This window comes from Hordeum vulgare, chromosome 7H (genome assembly GCF_904849725.1).
Source record: "Hordeum vulgare subsp. vulgare chromosome 7H, MorexV3_pseudomolecules_assembly, whole genome shotgun sequence".
NCBI classification, from domain to species: domain Eukaryota; kingdom Viridiplantae; phylum Streptophyta; class Magnoliopsida; order Poales; family Poaceae; genus Hordeum; species Hordeum vulgare.
The window spans coordinates 530,066,624-530,088,480 of NC_058524.1; the positions used below are offsets into that span (position 1 = coordinate 530,066,624).

General features: G+C 43.7%; 1 protein-coding gene and 1 non-coding gene across 2 annotated transcripts; one reads left to right on the forward strand and one right to left on the reverse strand.

The window, feature by feature from the left end:
• Positions 1–20,593: 20,593 nt before the first annotated feature.
• LOC123412826 lies at positions 20,594–21,573 on the forward strand. The gene has a single exon (XM_045105772.1). The coding sequence runs from the start codon at positions 21,017–21,019 to the stop codon at positions 21,302–21,304; it is 288 nt and encodes a 95-aa protein (XP_044961707.1). The 5' UTR covers positions 20,594–21,016; the 3' UTR covers positions 21,305–21,573.
• A 98-nt stretch (positions 21,574–21,671) lies between these two features.
• TRNAL-AAG lies at positions 21,672–21,752 on the reverse strand. Its single transcript has one exon. It is a non-coding gene; the product is annotated as a tRNA-Leu (tRNA).
• Between the last annotated feature and the right edge of the window lie 105 nt (positions 21,753–21,857).

Here is a 21,857-nt window from a genome sequence, read left to right on the forward strand (position 1 = left end):
TTTTCAACTATCACGCAATACATGAGCGTGATCCATGGATATAGCACTATAGGTGGAATAGAGTGTGGTGGTGGTTGTGAGACAAAAAGGAGGAGATGGTCACATTGACTCGGCGTATTAAAGGGCTATGGAGATGCCCATTTATAATATCAATGTGAATGAGTAGGTATTGCCATACAAAGGATGCACTAGAGCTATAAGTATGTGAAAGCTCAAAAGGAGAACTAGTGGGTGTGCATCCAACTTGCTTGCTCACGAAGACCTAGGGCAATGTGAGGAAGCCCATCCTTGGAATATACAAGCCAAGTTATATAATGAAAATTCCCACTAGCATATGGTGGTGACAAAACAAGTGGCTCTCAATCATGAAGAACATGGTGCTATTATGAAGCACAAGTGTGGAAGAAGATAGTAGCATTGTCCCTTCTCTCTTTTTCTCCCTTTTTTTATTTGGGCTCTTTGGCCTCTTTTTTTCTCTCTTCTCTTTTTTTATTTGGGCTCTTTGGCCTCTCTTTTTTTATTTCCTCACATGGGACAATGCTCTAATAATGACGATCATCACACTTTTATTTACTCACAGCTCAAAGCTTTGAACAATGATGACTCTATAAGGAATGCCTCCGGCAATGTACCGGGATATGATCATGCAATGGCAATATGAGAGTGACGGCACAAGTCATGAGACGGAACGGTGGGAGTTGCATGGCAATATATCTCAGAATGGCTATGAAAATGCCATAGTAGGTAGGTATGGTGGCTGTTTTGAGGAAGGCATATGGTGGGTTTGTGCACCGGCGAAAATTGCGCGGTACTAGAGAGGCTAGCAATGGCGGAAGGTGAAAGTGAATCTATACCATGGACTCACATTAGTCATGAAGAACTCACATACTTGTTGCGAAAGTTTTTATTAGTAATCGAAACAAAGTGCTAAACGCATACTCCTAGGGGAAGGGTTGGTAGGTGTTAAACATCGCGCGATCCTGACCGCAACACAAAGGATGACAATCAATAGATCAATTATGCTCTGACTTCCTAACATAGCGGTTCACCATACGTGCATGTTACGGGAATCACTGACTTCAACACAGGTATTTTTAGATTCATAACACCCTACTAACATAACTCTTAATATTACCAAATCCACGTCTCAAAACTAATTGAGAGGAATCAAACTTCTCTTTCTACTCAATGCACATGAAGGTGGAAGTTTTTTGTATCCTCTTTGGGTACCTATCACCTTTGGGATTACTTTCATAGCACAAACCAACTACCAAGTCACGCACCGCCGTGCTCTAAAAGATCTAAGTGAAGCACATAGAGCAAAATTATCTAGCTCAAAAGATATAAGTGAAGCACGATGAGCATTCTAGCAAATTCACGATGAGTGCATGTCTCTCTCAAAAGGTGTGCAGCAAGGATGATTGTGACACAACAAAAATAAAAGACTCCTACGATACAAGACGCTCCAAGCAAAGCACATATCATGTGGTGAATAAAAATATAGCTCCAAGTAATGTTACCGATGGATTGTAGACGAAAGAGGGGATGCCTTCCCGAGGCATCCCCAAGCTTAGGATTTTTGGTGTCCTTGAATGGCTTGGGATGCCTTGGGCATCCCCAAGCTTGAGCTCTTTCCACTCTTTATCCATTTGTCCATGAGAACGCCACCCAAAACTTGAAAACTTCACAACACAAAACTAAAACAGAAACTCATGATATCATTAGCACAAGAAAACAAACTACCACCTCTTTAGGTACTGTAGAAAACTTGATTTCTATTCATATTGGTGTTAGATTACTGTATTCTCACTTTTCCATGGCTAGTACCCCCTATACTATCCATAGTTTCATCAAAACAAGAAACCAACTCAACAAAAACAGAATCTGTCAAAAACAGACCAGTCTGTAGCAATCTATGTACTTCGTATACTTCTGGTACCTCAACAATTCTGAAAAATTACGACTGCCTGGGTAAAAGGCATATCAACCATCATAAAAAATAATCAACTCAAAAGCTATTTCTGAATAAAAATGAAAAATAATCTCGTGAGCGAAAAGTTTCTGGCTTTTTCCAGCAGGGTCAAACAACCATCACCAAGACTAGTCATAAAGGTTTTGCTTGGCTCAAACACAAAAAGAAACACAAAAGACACAATCGTAACAGAATTATGATGGTGTGGACGCAACAAAACAGAAAGAAAAAGATAAATTCATTGGGTTGCCTCCCAACAAGCGCTATTGTTTAACGCCCTTAGCTAGGCATAAGGTGATAGAATCACGTATCGTCGTCTTTGGTGCTCAAACCATAAGTAGCCCTCATCATAGATTCATAAGGCAATATTATTTTATTTCTAGGAAAATGTTCCATGCCCTTCTTTAAAGGAAATTGAAATCTAATATTCCCTTCCTTCATATCGATGATAGCACCGATAGTCCTTAGGAAAGGTCTACCAAGAATGATAGGGCATGTAGGATTGCAATCAATGTCAAGCATAATGAAATCCACGGGTACATAGTTCCTATTTGCAATAATAAGAACATCATTGATCCTTCCCATGGGTTTCTTGACAGTAGAATTTGCAAGATGCAAATTAAGAGAACAGTCCTCAATCTCATTAAAACCCAGAACATCACATAAAGACTTGTAATCGCGGAAACACTAGCACCCAAATCACACAAAGCATTGCATTCATAGTTTTTGTTTTTGATTTTGATAGTAGGTTCCCACTCATCATGAAGCTTTCTAGGGATAGAAACTTCCAATTCAAGTTTCTCTTCCAGAGATTTTATCATAGCATCGACGATATGATCGGTAAAGGCCTTGTTTTGGCTATAAGCGTGTGGAGAGTTTAGCATAGATTGCATCAAGGAAATGCATTCAATCAAGGAGCAACTATCATAATTGAATTCCTTGAAATCCAAAGTAGTAGTTTCATTACTACTCAAAGTTTTAATATCTTCTACTCCACTTTCAATGCTTTTAGCATCAAGATAGATGGACTCTGAATCATTGGGGCGTTTTTCAACCAAAGTGGATTCATATCCAGCCCCATCATCATTAGGTTTGACACAAGAAAACAAAGATTCAATGGGAGTCACACCAAGCACTTTAAGATCTTCGTGATTCTTATCACGAGAACACGCCCTTTTAAGCCATTCATGTCTAGCACGAATTTGGGCGCTTCTTTCTTTGCTCTCACTCATGGAAACATGCATAGCTTTCAAAGTTTCATCCATATTGATCTTGGGAGGAGCGCATCTAACTTTCAAAGCATCAATATCACTAGACATTCTATCAACGCTCCTAGCCAAATCGTCAATTTTGAGTAGTTTTTCCTCTATGGACGCATTGAAAATCTTTTGCGAGTTGATAAACTCTTTGATATTACTCTCTAAATCAGAGAGTAATCTATTGTAATTTCCATGAGTATTGTTGAGGAGTTGCCAAACTTATTAGAGGGGTTACTAGGAAAAGGCCTAGGAACGTAGTTTCCTCTAAAAGCATTGTTGTTGCCAAAATTATTCCTACCAACAAAATTAACGTCCAAACTAGCGTTGCTAATCTCAATCAAGGAAGGCAAGGGCATGTCATTAGGGTCTAAAGGAGCACTTCTACTAGCAACCAAAATCATTAACTCATCCATCTTAGCACTCAACGAGTTAATTTCTTCTATAACGTGTACCTTCTTACTAGTAGGTGACCTTTCAGTGTGCCACTGAGAGTAGTTCGTCATGATATTATCTAGGAGTTTTCGCTTCTCCTAACGTGATTTCCATGAACGTTCCACCTGAGGTGGAGTCCAAGATATTTCTAGAAGCAAAATTCAAGCCAGCGTAAAAGATTTGTATAATCATCCAAAGACTCAATCCATGAGCGGGACAATTTCTAATCATCAATTTCATTCTCTCCCAAGATTGTGCAACATGTTCATGATCAAGTTGCTTAAAATTCATAATATCATTACGGAGAGAGATAATCTTAGCCGGCGGAAAATACTTGGATATGTAAGCATCTTTGCACTTATTCCAAGAATTACTACTATTTTTGGGCAAAGACGAAAACGAAGTTTTTGCTCGACCTTGCAACGAGAAAGGAAAAAAGCTTCAATTTAATCACATCATTATCCACATCTTTCTTATTTTGCATATCGCAAAGCTCAATGAAGGTATTTAGATGGGATGCGGCATCTTCACTAGGAAGGACGGAGAATTGCTCTTTCATAACATGATTCAGGAAAGCACCATTTATTTCGTATGATTCCGCACTAGTGGCGGGAGCAATCGGAGTACTAATAAAATCATTATTATTAGTATTCGAGAAGTCACAAAGTTTGGTGTTTTCAGTCATGGTAACTTCAGCAAGTAACCAAGCACACAAGCGAACAGAAAGCAAGCGAGAGAAAAGGGCAAACGAAAAAAGCAAATATTTTTGTAATTTTTTGTTTTTCAGAAGTGGGGGAGAGGAAAACGAGAGGAAAAAAAGTAAATGCAAGAGATGATTTTGCGACATTTACTTGGATGAGTTCTTGACTTGATCCTCCCCGGCAACGGTGCCATAAATTCTTCTTCTACGGCCACAGAAATCCTTCTGTTGCCTCTTGAGCTTGCGTCGGTTTTTCCCTTGAAGAGGAATGGGTGGTGCAACACAGGAGCAGTAAGTATTTCCCTCAGTTTGAGAACCAAGGTATCAATCTAGTAGGAGAATCGCGCCAAGTCCAGAGTACCTGCGCAAACACAAAAGAGCTTGCACCCAACGCTATAAAGGGGTTGTCAATCCCTTCAAGATTGATTGCAAAGTGAGAGCTGAAGGCGGAAAGTGCAACGAAGTAAAACTGTAAGGCTGAAAATATGGTGTGAAGTAGACCAGGGGGCCATAGTGTTCACTAGAGGCTTCTCTCAAAATAGCAAATAATACGGTGGGTGAACAAATTACTGTCGAGCAATTGATAGAACCGCGCAAAGTCATGACGATATCTAAGGCAATGATCATACATATAGGCATCACGTCCGAGACAAGTAGACCGATACTTTCTGCATCTACTACTATTACTCCACACATCGACTGTTATCCAGCATGCATCTAGTGTATTGAGTTCATGATGAACACAGTAACGCTTTAAGCAAGATGACATGATGTAGAGGGATAAACTCAAACCAATGATGAAAACCCCATCCTTTTACCCTTGATGGCAACAACACGATGCGTTCCTCGCTACCCCTTCTATCACTGGGTGAGGTCACTACACGGTATGAACCCAAAACCAAGCACTTCTCCCATTGCAAGAATCATAGATCAAGTTGGCCAAACAAAACCCACAACTCGAAGAGAATTACAAGGATATGAAATCATGCATAAGAGAGATCAGAAGAAACTCAAATAAGATTCATAGATAATCTGGTCATAAATCCACAATTCATCGGATCTCGACAAACACATCGCAAAGGAAGATTACATCAGATAGATCTCCATGAAGATCATGGAGAACTTTGTATTGAAGATCCAAGAGAGAGAAGAAGCCATCTAACTACTAGCTATGGACTCGAAGGTCTATGGTGAACTACTCATGCATCATCGGAGAGGTCATGGTGTTGATGAAGAAGCCCTCCATATCCGAATCGCTCCTCCGGCAGGGCACCAGAACGTGCCCCATATGGGATCTTGCAGAGACAGAAGCTTGCGGCGGCAGAAAAGTATTTTCGTGGATCTCCTCGTCAGTTTTGGAATTTTTCTGAATTTATAGGCGGAAGAGGTAAGGCAGACGAGCCACAGGGGGCCCACAAGCCTGCTAGGCGTTGGCCCCCCTGGCCGCGCCTTGGGGGCTTGTGGGGTCCCCTGTTGGCCCCTGCCTTTGTTCTCAAGTCTGGTGCGTATCTTCTGTTCCGGAAAAAATCTTTTCAGAAGTTTTATTCCGTTTGGACACCGTTTAAAATCCTCCTGTGAAAAGGGTCAAAAACACGGAAAAAACAGGAACTGGCACTTGGCACTGAGTTAATAAGTTAGTCCCAAAAAAGATATAAAAGGCATACAAAACATCCAAAGTTTGACAAGATAATAGCATGGAACCATCAAAAATTATAGATATGTTGGAGACGTATCAGATACCATGCCAACTTTCAACCTTTTGAGAGTTCATTTGTAGTTCTTTTCAATTTCAGGGTCATTTAGCTCAAAAAATCAGTAAATGCATGAAAAATAGCAAATGGTGTGAGAAAGGGTTGAAAATTGATGAGAAATTAATCATACATAAGTACCCTAACTATTACAAAGATTCTCTCCGGTTTGTCCGAAGTGGGACTTTCCAGATATATAAGTCCAGAAACTCATTAGAGAAGAAAGTGATAATAGTCAAGTCGGTCACATCCGAGAGTGGGATCTTTGGGTGTAAAACTTTTTCTTTGCGTGTGTCCCTTTGCACCGTAACCATGGAAAATCTTCATCATTTAACTGGATGCTCGGGTCAATATTCACTATGAAGGGAGCAATTTCATGAAACTTTTCATAATCTTCTGACATATATGTCTTGTCCTCCACTCCCACGATGTTTCTTTTCCCTGAAAGAACTATGTGGCACTTTGGCTCATCGTATGATGTATTCGCTTCCTTATCTTTTCTTTTTCTCAGCTTGGTAGATATGTCCTTCACATAGAAAGCATGTGCCACATCATTGGCTAGGACGAATGGGTCGTCTGCGTACCCAAGATTGTTGAGATCCATTATTGTCATTACGTACTACAGGTCTTCCATTACCCCGCCTCCTGTCAGATTGACCCATTTGCACCGAAACAAAGGGACCTTCAAATCACGTCCATAGTCAAGTTCCCATATCTCCTCTATGTAACCATAATATGTGTCCTTTGGCCTAGTGGTGTTTGCTGCATCATAGCGGACACCACTGTTTTGGTTGATGCTCTTTTTATCTTGGGTGATCATGTAAGATGTATTCTCATTTATCTTGTATCCTTTTAAAGTCAATATATTCGAATATGGTAACTTGGGTAGGAAGTACAACTCATCTTCAACAGCGTCGTCATGCATGAGACGTGTCTGCAACCAACCAGCGAAAGTGCTCGTTTGTTCACATGTAATCCTGTCGCCAGACCGCTCGAGTGTTTGGAGCATAGAATATTCGTGTGTTCCTCGATATACATAGCCACCAAGGAGGAATTTTGTAGAACTTTGTAGTCTGCTTGAGTGAGAGAATGCACGTCCATGCATATTATTGCTTTCGGTCCTAGCGCTCCTTTTCCACCAAGTGTGCCTCATGTCGTGATTCACGAACACCAATCGGCTTAAGGTCAGGAATAAAGTCAATACAAAATTTAATGACCTCCTCATTTTAATGGCCCTTGGAGATGCTTCCTTCTGGCCTAGCACGGTTATGAACATATTTCTTTAAGACTACCATGGACCTCTCAATGGGGAACATATTGTGTAGAAATACATGACCCAGAATGGCAATCTCTTCGGCTAGGTGTCATTGTATTGAAGAAGGATGGTGGGAACACCAACTCAAAACTAACAAGACATTGCACCAAATCATTCTCTAACCTTGATATGATTTCTGGATCGATTACCTTGTGAGAGATTGCATTGAGGAATGCACATAGCTTCACAATGGCTAATTGAACGTTTTCCGGTACAAGGCCCCTCAGTGCAACCGAAAGCAGTTGCGTCATAATCACGTGGCAGTCATGAGACTTTAGGTTCTAGAACTTTTTCTCTGCCATATTTACTATTCCCTTTATATTCGACAAGAAGCCAGATGGGACCTTCATACTGAGAAGACATTCAAAGAAGATTTCCTTCTCTTCTTTGGTAAGAGCACAGCTCGCATGAACCTGATGTATGTCGTATTTTCCGTGCATACGTTCCTCGTCCTCCTGTGCCTCCGGTGTATCTTTTGTCTTCCCATACACGCCCAAGAAGCCTAGCATGTTCACGCAAATATTCTTCGTCATGTGCATCATGTCAATTGCAGAGCGGACCTCTAGGTCTTTCCAATAGGGTAGGTCCCAAAATATAGATTTCTTCTTCCACATGGGTGCGCGTCCGTCAGCGTCATTCGGTACAAATTCTCCGCCACGACCCTTTCCAAAGATTACTTTTAAATCCTTGACCATATCAAGTACATCATCACCAGTACAGTGGCGAGGCTTCTTCCGGTGATCAGCCTCACCTTTGAAATGCTTGCCTTTCTTTCTTACGGGATTCCTGCTCGGAAGAAATCGACGATGTCCCAGGTAAACATTCTTCTTACAATTATCCAAAAATATACTATTGGTATCATCCAAACAGTGCGTGCATGTGCGGTATCCCTTGTTTATTTGTCCTGAAAGGTTATTAAGAGCAGGCCAATCATTGATGGCCACAAACAGCAACGGATGTAGGTCAAATTCCTCCTGTGCGTGCTCATCCCACGCACATACACCTTTTTCATTCCACAACTGTAAGAGTTCTTCAACTAATGGCCTTAGGTACACATCAATGTCGTTGTCGGGTTGTTTAGGGCCTTGGATGAGCATTGGCATCATAATGTACTTCCGCTTCATGCACAACCAAGGAGGAAGGTTATACATACATAGAGTCACAGGCTAGGTGCTATGATTGTTGCTCTGCTCCCCAAAAGGATTAATGACATTTGCGCATAGACCAAATCATACGTTCCTTCCGTCGTCTGCAAAGTCCCGCCACTTTCTCTCAATTTTTCTCCAACTACGACCCGTCAGCGGGTACTCTCAGCTTCCCGTCTTTCTTACGGTTTTCTCTGTGCCATCGCATCAACTCGGCATGATCTTTGTTTTGGAACAAACGTTTCAACCGTGGTATTATAGGAGCATACCACATCACCTTGGCAGGAATCTTCTTCCTGAGGCGCTCGCCCTCAACATCACCAGGGTCATCGCGGCTGATCTTATAGTGCATTGCACCGCATACAGGGCATGCATTTAAACCCTCATACTCACCGCGATAGAGGATGCAGTCATTAGGGCATGCATGTATCTTCTGCACCTCTAATCCTAAGGGCACACAGCCTTCTTTGCTTCGTACGTACTGTCAGGCAATTCGTTGTCCTTTGGAATCATCTTCTTTAACATTATCAGCAACTTTTCAAATCCCTTGTCAGATACACCATTCTCTGCCTTCCATTGCAGCAATTCCAGTGTGGTGCCCAGCTTTTTTTGTCAGCTTCGCAATTTGGGTACAACAATTTCTTGTGATCCTCTAACATGCGCTGCAACTTCAACCTCTCATTTTCACTTGCGCAGTTTCTCTTTGCATCGGCAATGGCCCGACCAAGATCATTAGCGGGCTCATCTGATGCCTCTTCTTCAGCTTCTTCCTGCATTATCGGCTCAGCTTCTTCCCCCATTGTTGTACCATTGTATTCAGGGAACCCATGGCCAGGATAGCTGTCATCGTCCTCTTCTTCTTCATTGTCTTCCATCATAACCCCTCTTTCTCCGTGTTTGGTCCAAACATTATAGTGGGGCATGAAACCGGACTCAAACAGGTGGACGTGAATGATTCTTGACCTAGAGTAATTCTAATCATTCTTACAGACAGCACATGGACAACACATAAAGCCATCCGCCCGCTTGTTTGCCTCAGCCACAATTAGAAAAGTGGTCATGACTTTAACGAACTGGGGAGAGCATTAGTCATCATACATCCATTGTCGACTCATATTCATTACACAATACCAAAAAGACCAAATTAGTACAAGTTCATACTCACTTATTCTCATAAAACAAAATACAAACTCTCTAGCTAAAGCATTTAAATGCAACAACAAATGCGATCAAGATCGCAACTAAGGTATCAATTGATCCAACAACATAATGATACCAAGCCTCGCTACCAATGGCATATTTTCTAATCTTTCTAATCTTCAAGCACATTTTGTCCATCTTGATCTTGTGATCATCGACGACATCGGCAACATACAACACCAGTTTCATCTTCTCTTCCCCAATTCTTTTCAATTTTTCTTTCAAATACTCATTTTATTTTTCAACTAAATTTAACCTCTCGACAAGAGGGTTGGTTGGAATTTCCGGTTCACATACCTCCTAGATAAAAATATCTATGCCAACTTGATGGTCATAATTTTTCATAAACACGAAATGGAACAAATAGTTATGAAAGAGAATATACCACATCTGAATCATAAACCGGACGAGGGCCAACGGGGACGGATATCAAAACCACGCCACTATGTATAACAAACAACATACGGGTAACAAAATTATACAAGTAACTATATATCTAAATCACACAAACATGATTTTTTTATAAAAAGGATAAAAAGAACAAGAGGCTCACCAAGGTGGTGCCGGCGACGGGACGGTGCGGGCGATCGGTGGTTAGGATGGGGACAGGAAAGCACTAAGTAAACCACACCTACATATGCAAACTAAGAGTTAATTTGAGCTCATATTGGATATAAATCAAATAAACTACCACATATAATTACTCCCAAAGTAAAACCCACCAATCACTATACTTATAGAGCATTGCAAGAGCTAATCTAGCAATGAGAGATAAAAGGACAAAGTTGCTAACCTTTGTGATCACTTTGGATGGATGGGAGGCCTTCAAATCTTGAAAAAATTTGGGCAAAATGAAGGATGAGATCGAGCTTTGGTGAAGAACAGAGAGGAGAGGAAAGGGGAAGAACAGAGAGCTCGAACGCGGGTTGGATGAAGGGTTTATATAGGAAAACCTTTAGTCCCGGTTCATGACACAAACCGGTACTAAATGTGAGCTTCTAGTACCGGTTCGTGCCATGAACCGGGACTAAAGGTGCTAGTGGGGCCAGCCTAACACGAGCCTGCCACCACCCCTTTAGTCCCGGTTCGCGTCACGAACCGGTACTAGAGGTTCAACACAAACTGATACTAATGATGCCCGCCCCCCTAGCCGTTGGAACCGGCACTAATGGTCACATTAGTGTCGATCCGTTTACAAACTGGGACTAAAGTATCTCACCTAAAGTAGTTTTTCTACTAGTGTCTGGACATCATCGTTCCACCACCAGGTATCTTTACCCTCTCTTCTACTTTCCCTGGACACTCCAAACTCCTCTGAGGCCACCTTACGGATGCAAGTCGACATCTTCATCCACATGTTGTCTGCATCACCTCCTTCCTACCAAGGGCCCTCCTTAATGACCCTCTCCTTGAACGCATGAGCTACCCCCCCCCCTCCCCCTTTAGCTTCCACCATTTCGCTCTAGCGACTTTTGCATGCTTGTCCTGCTGGACAAGAATCCAAAAGCAAAAGTGAGCAAACACAAGTTTATGCTGAGGGACAATACTCTCTCCAGGTATCACCTTACAATCTAGGCACGCACGCGTGTCTTCTCTTCTCGAGAGGATGAAATCAAGCTGGCTAGAGTGTTGACCACTATTGTAAGTCACTAGATGTGATTCTCTCTTCTTAAAGAGGGTGTTAGCTACGATCATGTCGTAGGCTAGCACAAACCTTAAGACATCTTCTCCTTCTTGATTCCTAGTGGCATAGCCAAATCCCCAAAACTTGTGTTAGATGTGCCCACGTGGCCGTTGAGGTCTCCTCCTATGAAGAGTCTCTCGCCAATTCGTACACTCCTAACCATGTCCTCCAGGCCTTTCGAGAACTCCCTCTTGGTGTTCTCACTGTGGCCTACTTGTGGGGCATACGCGCTGATAACATTGAGAACTAAGTCCCCAACTGACTACTTGACCATGATAATTCGGTCCACACGTCCCTTGACGTCTACCACTCAATTCTTGAGGCTCTTGCTGATAAAGATGCCTACTCCATTTCTGTTTGCAACCGTCCACGTGTACCATAACTTGAAGCCGGTACCCTCCACCTCCTTCACCTTCTGGCCCCTCCATTTGGTATCTTCGATGCAAAGGATATCAACACCTCTCCTCACCATTGTATCAACTACCTCCCGAAGCTTACATGTTAGAGATCCTACGTTCCAGCTACCTAAGCGAATCCTCCTAGGCTCGGATAGCTTCCTTACCCTTCGCACTCATCGAGTCAAATGCGAAGATCCTTGCTCATTTTCCACCACACTCGGACGCCGATGTAGCGCACCACTTAGGATGCGACAACCGAATCCTCGCTCACTTGCCACCATATACAGATCACGATACGGCATGCCACCTGGGGGTGGCGGCCCGACCCTTGCCCATTTGACACCAAACCCGGGTTCCGATGTGGCGCGTCGCTGAGAGGGTTACACCCCAACAAAAATCATTTGGGTTTCATCTTCATAAAAGTGGCTGAGTTTTAACTTTGGCTCGCCAAGCCTATTACAACCCTCTTCCTTTACCCAAGCTTGAGACCGGCTATGTTGAGACGGCATAGGCGGAGTTACTGAATATACATAGCATATGAAAATATATTCTATGTTGAACCAGTTTTCACATGGTATTCTAGATGTTGATAAAAACTTCTATAAACTTGTTCTACATGTATCAAGGACGATGCCAGAGCTTGGGCTCGTGCAGGGGCCAAGGGGCTTGGCCAATTGATCGACCAGACTTGGACTTTTGTAGTTGGGTCGCGCCCTTCTTATGCACTCTTGTACGTCTTGCTCACACCGCTCTTCGCGTTTGTGCTTGCAAGGCTAGCTCTGTAACCCTCAAACTTTATTTTCTTTTATCAATACAATTATACGTAAGTTTTTTGTGTATTCATGGTTTTTTTAAGAAAATCTTGTCTGTGTTGTATTTTGGGACTGAGGGAGTAATGAGAAGATGAAAGTAGTAAATAGATGAAATAATATAAGATCAACTCTAGCATAGTCGTCGTATCGGCCCGATCACCATAATAACTGCCCCTACGTCAATATTGCCAAAATGCGGGTCTAGTAGATTTACTATCCAGCGCTTCATTGTCATATTTTATGGAAGGTGCTCCAAAAATCATTGCGGGCCTCTATATTTGAAGGCTGGGAGGCAATACAGTGCTCCCTCCATCCACCAAATTTTATGACATGGACATTTCAGAATGTGTCCCTTCCACCGCCGCTCATAGCTCACGTGGACGTCTTTTTTTTTTGTAACCTTCTCCCTTTGTACCACCACGATTTGACACGACTTACCTTGTTGAACTGTTACCGGTCCTACCACATGCCGAGTAGCCGTAAGCCTGTTTCTCACCTTCTGACCAACCACCGTTTATCACATAGCTTTAATCTTATATGGTATTGCTATTTACCGACATACTTGTGCATGTGTGTATGTGTGTGCATGTGAGCGTGAGTTGGTATTGATTGTGTGCAATCTAGCTATCGAGAGGCTGAATGTGTGCTTTCTTTTTTTGAACGAAAGAGGTTATCCTAGATGTGTGTTTATCTTGTTTGTATCCTTTTGATGCTTCATTTTCAGCTAATAAAATCCACATTTTGTGAGAAGAAAGACTCATAGCCCGAACATCTGTTGGGCTTTGCTTGACTCATTAGGGTATTGATTTGAGCAAACTCGATGTAGTTCATCAAACAAAATTAAACCTAATCGATACTATACAATTCAAAGCGTGATGTTGCTTCAGATGAGATTACTGCGTCAGGAATGAGTTTTCTAGAAAGAAAGAAAAAATAGAGATGGGGAAGAAAAGGCGTGTCCCTCTCGTTGTCTGCCGCAGGTGTAGTTTTTAACTGGGGCAGAGCAAGTCGAGAAAAAACAGTATTAACTGGCACGGTAGGAGCTTAGGCATAGCAATCATCAGCGTGTGTTTGTCTGATGGACGAGAAGCGCCGAGCTATCCGAATCCAAAACACTTGCACCTGATGATTATCCGCCACGTTTAAGTGAGCCGCGAAGTTGAAAGGTTGTGTTTCACCGGACGCCACGTTTTCAGGTTCGAGAGAAAGACTGTTTCGTCCGTTTGCTCTTTGTGGATGAGCTTAGAGAGAAAGACTGTTTCGTCCGTTTGCTGCTTTGTGGATGAGCTTAGAGCGTTTCCAAGCACGCTAAAAAATATATACATCATCAAAATAGCATTTTTTTAACACGTTGATGGACGTTTGCTCTAACAGACGTTATAAAATATGGCATCCAATCCGACAGTCCCATCTATCGCAGTCTAGATTTTAAAGCGTGTGATGCCATTTTGCTCAACACGCTGAAACTTGTTTACATCGTGCCAGGGCCGGTCCTGGGATTTTGGGGGCCCAGGACGAAACTAAAATTTAAGGCCTTTAGTATAAAAGTCTAAATAATAATCATTGTGTATAGATGTTACCTTAAAATTTTCTTCTAACATTGCAACATGCAAAATTACTAATGATAGTAACTATCAATCTCATACAACAATTTCTTCTCAATGCATACTTACTATAGATGGCATGCAAGTACTAAAATAGAAAGGAAAGTTAGTTTTGTAAATTAGCACAGAGCTATGGAAATATTAGATCAATAAAACATCTTCATCAAATATTATGACAAATTCTGCTAGGAGATACCTCCTCTCCTCTAGCCTCTCCTTCTGGGGGACCGCGTTTATCATCACCTGGACGGCATAGCTAACGACCTGATTGAAAAACTAGAGACTACAGAGGAGGAACAATCAGACGAATATTTAGACAAGTCTAGAATCAGCAACCTGCCTCGTTCTGAGGAAGAAAGACGAACAGGCAGACGTACCTACCAACCGGCGGCGCTGACATCCTAGATTCCATGCGAAATCGAATTAGGGTGCCGCATTCCTCCTGATGTGTCCGCTACATCATCTCTCTATGCGATACGAGCCAACATGAGCATGGGCCTCGTTTTATTTTTGTTTTATGCATGGGCCTTTAGAATTAAGTGTGTACATGCACAGGTGAAAGGACGTGGATGTCGCCTAGAGGGGGGTGAATAGGGGCTTTAAAATAATTAAGGTTTAGGCTTGAAAAAATGTGGAATAAAACTAACGTTTAACTTGTCAAGCACAAAACCTAAAACAACTAGGCTCAACTATGTGCACCAACAACTTATGCTAAGCAAGATAAACAACTAAGTGATAGCAAGATATATGACAAGAAACAATATGGCTATCACAAAGTAAAGTGCATTAGTAAAGGGTTCGGGTAAGAGATAACCGAGGCACGCGGAGACGATGATATATCCCGAAGTTCACACCCTTGTGGATGCTAATCTTCGTTGGAGCGGTGTCGAGGCACAATGCTCCTCAAGATGCCACTAAGGTCACCGTAATCTGCTCACGCCCTTGCACAATGCAAGATGTTGTGATTCCACTAAAGGGACCCTTGAGGGCGGTCATCGAACCCGTACAAACAAGGTTGGGGCAATCTCTATAACTTAATTGGAGGCTCCCAACAACACCACGAAGCTTCACCACAATGGCATATGGCTTTGAGGTGACCACAAATGCTCGGGGCAATCTCCACAACTTAATTGGAGACCCCGACGCTTGCCCGGAGCTTTACACCATAATGATTGAGCTCCGAGGCACCACCAAGCTTTTAGAGGTACCAAGTACCCAAGGGTAATAAGCTTCTCAACTTCTCACTTCCACGTATTGTTGGGGAACGTCGCATGGGAAACAAAAAAATTCCTACGCGCACGAAGACCTATCATGGTGATGTCCATCTAAGAGAGGAGATTTGGATCTACGTACCCTTGTAGATCGCACAGCAGAAAGCGTTAAGAAAGACGGTTGATGTAGTGGAACGTCTTCATGTCCGTGGATCAGCCCCGCGAACCGTCCAACGACCCGTCCCACGATCCGCTCCGATCTAGTGTCGAACTGACGGCACCTCCGCGTTCAGCACACGTACAGCTCGATGACGATCTCCACCTTATTGATCCAGCAAGAGGGGGCGAAGAGGTAGAAGAGTTCTCCGTCAGCGTGACGGCGCACCGGTGGTGGTGATGATCTACTCCGACAGGGCTTCGCCTAAGATCCGCAGAAATACGATCTAGAGGAAAAACTGCGTGGTATAGGGTCGAGCAGCACGTGGCAAAGTAGTCTCAAATCAGCCTACTAGCTCAGTATATATAGGAGGGAGGGGGAGGGCCTTGCCTTGAGGCTCAAGGGACCCCAAGGGGTCGGCCGAACCAAGGGGGGGAGTCCTCCTCCTCCAATCCTAGTCCAACAAGGATTGGAAGGTGGAGTCCTTCCCTTCCTTCCCACTTCCCCTTTTTTTTCTTTTTCATTTGATTTCTTTATCTCCTGCGCATAGGGCCTCTTGGGCTGTCCCACCAGCCCAATAAGGGCTGGTGCGGCACCCCTAAGGCCTATGGACTTCCCCGGGGTGGGCTGCCCCCCCTACCCGGTGAACATCCGGAACCCATTCTTCACTCCCGTTACATTCCCGGCAATGTCCGAAAACTTTTCGGTAATCAAATGAGGTCATCCTATATATCAATCTTCGTTTCCGGACCATTCCGGAAACCCTCGTGACATCCATGATCTCATCCGGGACTCCGAACAACATTCGGTAACCAACCATATAACTCAAATACGCATAAAACATCGTCGAACCTTAAGTGTGCAGACCCTGCGGGTTCGACAACTATGTAGACATGACCCAAGAGACTCCTCGGTCAATATCCAATAGCGGGACCTGGATGCCCATATTGGATCCTACATATTCTCCGAAGATCTTATCGGTTGAACCGCAGTGTCAAGGATTCATATAATCCCGTATGTCATTCCCTTTGTCCTTCGGTATGTTACTTGCCCGAGATTCGATCGTCGGTATCCGCATACCTATTTCAATCTCGTTACCGGCAAGTCTCTTTACTCGTTCCGTAATACAAGATCTCGTGACTTACACTTAGTCACATTGCTTGCAACGCTTGTGTGTGATGTTGTGTTACCGAGTGGGCCCCGAGATACCTCTTCGTCACACGAAGTGACAAATCCCAGTCTTGATCCATACTAACTCGGACACCTTCGGAGATACCTATAGAGCACCTTTATAGTCACCCAGTTACGTTGTGACGTTTGATATACACAAGGCATTCCTCCGGTGCGAGTGAGTTATATGATCTCATGGTCATAGGAACAAATACTTGACACGCAGAAAACAATAGCAATAAAATGACACGATCAATATGCTACGTATATAATTTGGGTCTTGTCCATCACATGATTCTCCTATTGATGTGATCCCGTTATCAATTGACAACACTTGCCTATGGTCAGGAAACCTTGACCATCTTTGATCAACGAACTAGTCAACTAGAGGCTCATTAGGGACAGTGTGTTGTCTATGTATCCACATATGTATTTGAGTTTCCAATCAATACAATTCTAGCATGGATAATAAACTATTATTATGAACAAGGAAATATAATAATAACTAATTTATTATTGCCTCTAGGGCATATTTCCAACACGTATCACCGTGGAGAACTCAAACTGATGCACCAAATGCAATGGCAAGGGCACACGGAGTGCCCAAGTCCTTCTCTCCCAAATCCCACCAAAGCAACTAATGCTAGGGAGGAAAATAAGAGGAAGAACGAAGAAGAACACGAAGAACTCCAAGATCTAGACCCAAGGGGTTCCCCTCACTTAGAGGAGAAAGTGATTGGTGGAAATGTGGATCTAGATCTCCTCTCACTTTTCCCTCAAGAACTAGCAAGAATCATTGAAGGGATTGAGAGTTAGCAAGCTCGAAGAAGGTCAACAATGGGGGAAGAACACGAGCTAAAGATATAGGTGGGTCCAAGGGGGAAGAAGACCCCCTTTATATAGTGGGGGGAGGAATCAGACCGTTACCCCCACTTACAGCCCGCGCACAGCGGTACTACCGCTGGCGAGGCGCGGTACTACCACTGCCTCTAGCGGTACTACTACTGGCGAGGAGCGGTAATACTGCTGCCCCTAGCGGTACTACCGTTGGCAAGGAGTGGTACTACCGCTTGGCGCACGCGGTACTACCGCTAGGCAAGGAGCGGTACTACCGCACAACCACGGTAGTAAAGATATTACTGCCGGGCCTACCACCGCTTGGAAAAGTATTCGCAAAAAGGTCCGACGAAGTACAAACGCTCAGAGCGAGGTACTACCGCCCTGAAGCGGTACTACCGCCCACCCGGAGCGGTACTACTGCTCAGCAAACGGTACTGCCACTTGGCACAAACAGGTACTACCGCTCGCCACTGAAACAACCATAACTTTTGCATACGAGCTCCGAACCGAGCAAACCCAAGCTTGTTGGCAATCTTAAGAACATGCAGATATGAAAAAGCCAATGATATAGAGTTGTGGATATCTATAAATGAAGAACCGGCAAAAACTCCAACATAAAAAACATCATAGAAGATGCATATGGACTCCGTTTTCGATGAACTCGAGCTTGTCATGAAGATGACCATAAGCTCTAAAACTCACCAAGAGAAACATCAAACAAGAACCAAGAAGCATGATGCAAGGATGCAAATGGTTTGAGCTCTCAACGAACGATACGATCAAGCTACTCACTTGAGAGTCCCCCTTGATAGTACGGCAATCTATCCTACAAACAGAAAACCTATCAAGGGCAAACCTATACCTTGCACCTCGTCCTCTTGAGCTAGATGACGACGATATTGGCTTCCTCAAGATGGACCACCTTTCTTGATTGTGTTGGCTTGATGAAGACTAGCTGATTGCTCCCCCATACACAATATGGGTGAGCCGCTCTTCAACATATCTTCACAAGTCCATTGCCACCACAATGGACGGCAAGCTTCAAGCAAGATATCTTCGTGCTGATCCACTTGAACTTCCACACCGCAATCTTGATGACGATCACCACTTGACGTCAATCTCCATGGGTTGTATGAGATCTTTCTCTTGACGCAAGCCCATGGAAACACAACTAACCCCACATAGAACTCTCATGAAGACCATGGGTTAGTACACAAACATGTAATGGACAATGCTTACCATACCATGGGATCTCTTGATCCCTCTCGGTACATCTTGTACGCTTTGTGTGTTGATCATCTTGATTTACTCTTTGTCTGGCGATCTTGATCAACCTTGTGACTCTATGACCATTCTTTGGATAATACCTTGAATACCACCTTGGTCATCATATAAACTCCTTGAACCCAACGGATGGACTTCAAGAAGTGCCTATGGACAAATCCTATAAATATAACTTTAGACAACCATTAATCCATCGGGATTGTCATCAATTACCAAAACCACATATGAAGAAATATGCTCTAACAACAGGCCTGGGAGGGGGCCCTTGGTTTTTTTGGGGGGGGGGGGGGGCGGCGGGGCGGCCGCCCCGCTCGCCCTGCCCCAGGACCGGGCCTGCATCGTGCAAGATTTTAACGCGACTGTTGGAGCGCTAGTTTTGTCTCGCGTGCGTTATATAGTTGTTTGTTTAGCATGCGACTTATCTAGCGTGTTTGTTGGAGATGCTCTTACATGGGTGTGAACTCAACAGACTGAAAATTAAAGAAATATATTATGTATAATTTTTTTAACATAGTACAGACGCAAACGCTCATATATACGTGCATAAATTCACCTTTATGAATGCACACACGCAGATCTTATCCCTGTGAGCACCTTCGAAGACTGAACCGACAAATCATCATGAGATTTTAAAAATTCGTCACACGTGTCTTGTAATTGACGAAAACGTCGCCTTTCACTGAACGCGCAAAATTTTAAAATAAATTCAGCAATAAATGCAAGCAACAAAATTTAAACTCTGATGAACTGAATATATCGGTTTGCTCGTGTACACCTTTCAATACTCCAATTGTACGCTTGGCTCTTCGATATAGAAAGGGCTGCTCCTGTGGCCCTGCATATTTCAAAAAACGGAGTCGATTTTGATCAGCGTTGGTTTTCAATCAAACGGTCAGTTTCTTTCTTCAACCTCTAGCCACTACCACTCCCTAAGTTTTCATTCTTTCTGGTGGCCAACAGGCATCCAAATAAGGTCATATGTCTAATCCTCTTCATGGTATACCCCCGTTCATCCTAACCCCTAGCCTCTAATACCTGTCTTCGGTTGATGAGCACAGATCACAAAAAAACAACTTGCAGCTGTAAAATCGGCGATGGCTTTAAAAAAACTCAATCGTAGGCGTCTCGTCGTCTATGAGAAAACGTTTTTTCTCACTGAATATGCATCGTCCAAAATCCTGAAATAAATTCAGGAATAATGCGAGCATCGGAATTTAAACTCTGGTGGGCTGAGGATACCACCGTCCCACCGGGATTTAAACGTTTCTTGCTAGAATTGTAATTTGTTACTGAACATTTAGAGGTTTGGCCATTTACGGTGTCTGCTAGAGTTGCTCTTGCTAACAAAATTTGAATATGTAAAATAAACGTGCAACAAGGAGCTTCCAGTGTAAGTAGACGGGGTACAGATATCGAGAAAACAGAACAACTTTACGTAGTAGAATGTAGCATAGGTAGAAGACGTAAAAATCTCTTGGTCTAAACAGTTAAGCTACGTTCGCATGACCCACGTAAATGTCGCAGAATCAGTCTAAAAATAGTGCCCCCTTGACTCCTTATATTGGACTGTGCTCTGTCCATTTTGAATCTGCATGGATATGGATATATCCGATCCATTAGTGGCGCCAACGAATTCGGGATAGGCGGTAAAAATAGCCGGTGTGGCTGTTACGTGGCCTTAAATAGAGCAACGCATCGATAAGGCACCCCTTTTTTTTTACCCCTTCCCCGCTTTTCTTACTGCTCGCCACTACAACCCGTAGAGTAATTTAACTTAGGCTGATACAAGGGTCCACAATTTACTGCACATTAGTCTTCCATTTCGGCAAAGGTAACTCGCACGATTCATTCTCCACGTCTTCCTTTTGTTGAGATTTCTTTGCGGGGTTTGTATAAGAGGTTTCTGCTGCAGGCTAGACGATGGCAGTAATTTTTGTTACTAACATTTCGTAGTCATACAATGTTGGCTGTTTCATCGGTTCTTGGTTCTGATCAAACTTTTATTGGAATGGCGGTAGAGGTTGATTGAACCAGGCTGGTCAAAGATCGCCGTCGTTGTCGCTCGGTCGGCGGGTGGGGGGCGGCATGGAGGAGCAGCTGCAGAGGCCGGCGGCGGCGAAGAAGGTGCCGGCGCCGGAGAAGAAGGCCCACCACCACACCCACGCCGGCGCGGGCAAGTGCGGCGGGGAGGCGCCGGCGGTGATGGTGACCACGCCCAAGGCGTCGTCGAAGCACGCGCATATTCTGGCGAGCCCACGGGCGTGCCTCTGCTCGCCGACGACGCACGTCGGGTCGTTCCGGTGCAGGCTCCACCGTGGCGGCGCCGGCACCGGCCTCCACGAGATGGGCAAGAAGCCCAGCCCCGGCGCGTGACGCGCGCGCCCACCCGTCCGCACGCACGCTCTTACTTCTGTTTTGTTTGTTTGGTTGGTTGGATGGATGGGTGGTGTGCAGTGCAGGGACAGGGGAGGGTTTTTTTTTTCCCCTTCTTCTTTTTGGATCCTGCGTTTGCGTCGACGGGGAAATTTCCAGCTTGTTTTCTGCCGTCGACGATTATGGATGCTGATCGATTCTGTGCCTAGCGGAGACCGGCCATCTGTATGTGTATATATAAGAAAGTGTACATAACTGCCGTACAGAAACGCGCAATTGCACAGTTCTAGATCAAAAGTTTCAGCATTCGCCCAAAAAAAAAGAGTTTCAGAATATTTTTATACGCCTGGGAAGAAAAAAGATGCATTGTTGACAGTGGGATTTGAACCCACGCCCTTTCGGACCAGAGCCTTAATCTGGCGCCTTAGACCAACTCGGCCATATCAACTTGTTGGGAAAATTATTCCTGCAGGTTCACAAATTTATTCTGCAATCATCCTTCTTAGCTAATATTACCCCATTTTAAAACATTTTCTGAACCAGCCTCTCAGTT

What these genes read in the sequence shown, in the direction of transcription:
- LOC123412826 (XM_045105772.1), top strand. Translation starts at nt 21,017, where the DNA reads ATGGAGGAGCAGCTGCAGAGGCCGGCGGCGGCGAAGAAGGTGCCGGCG.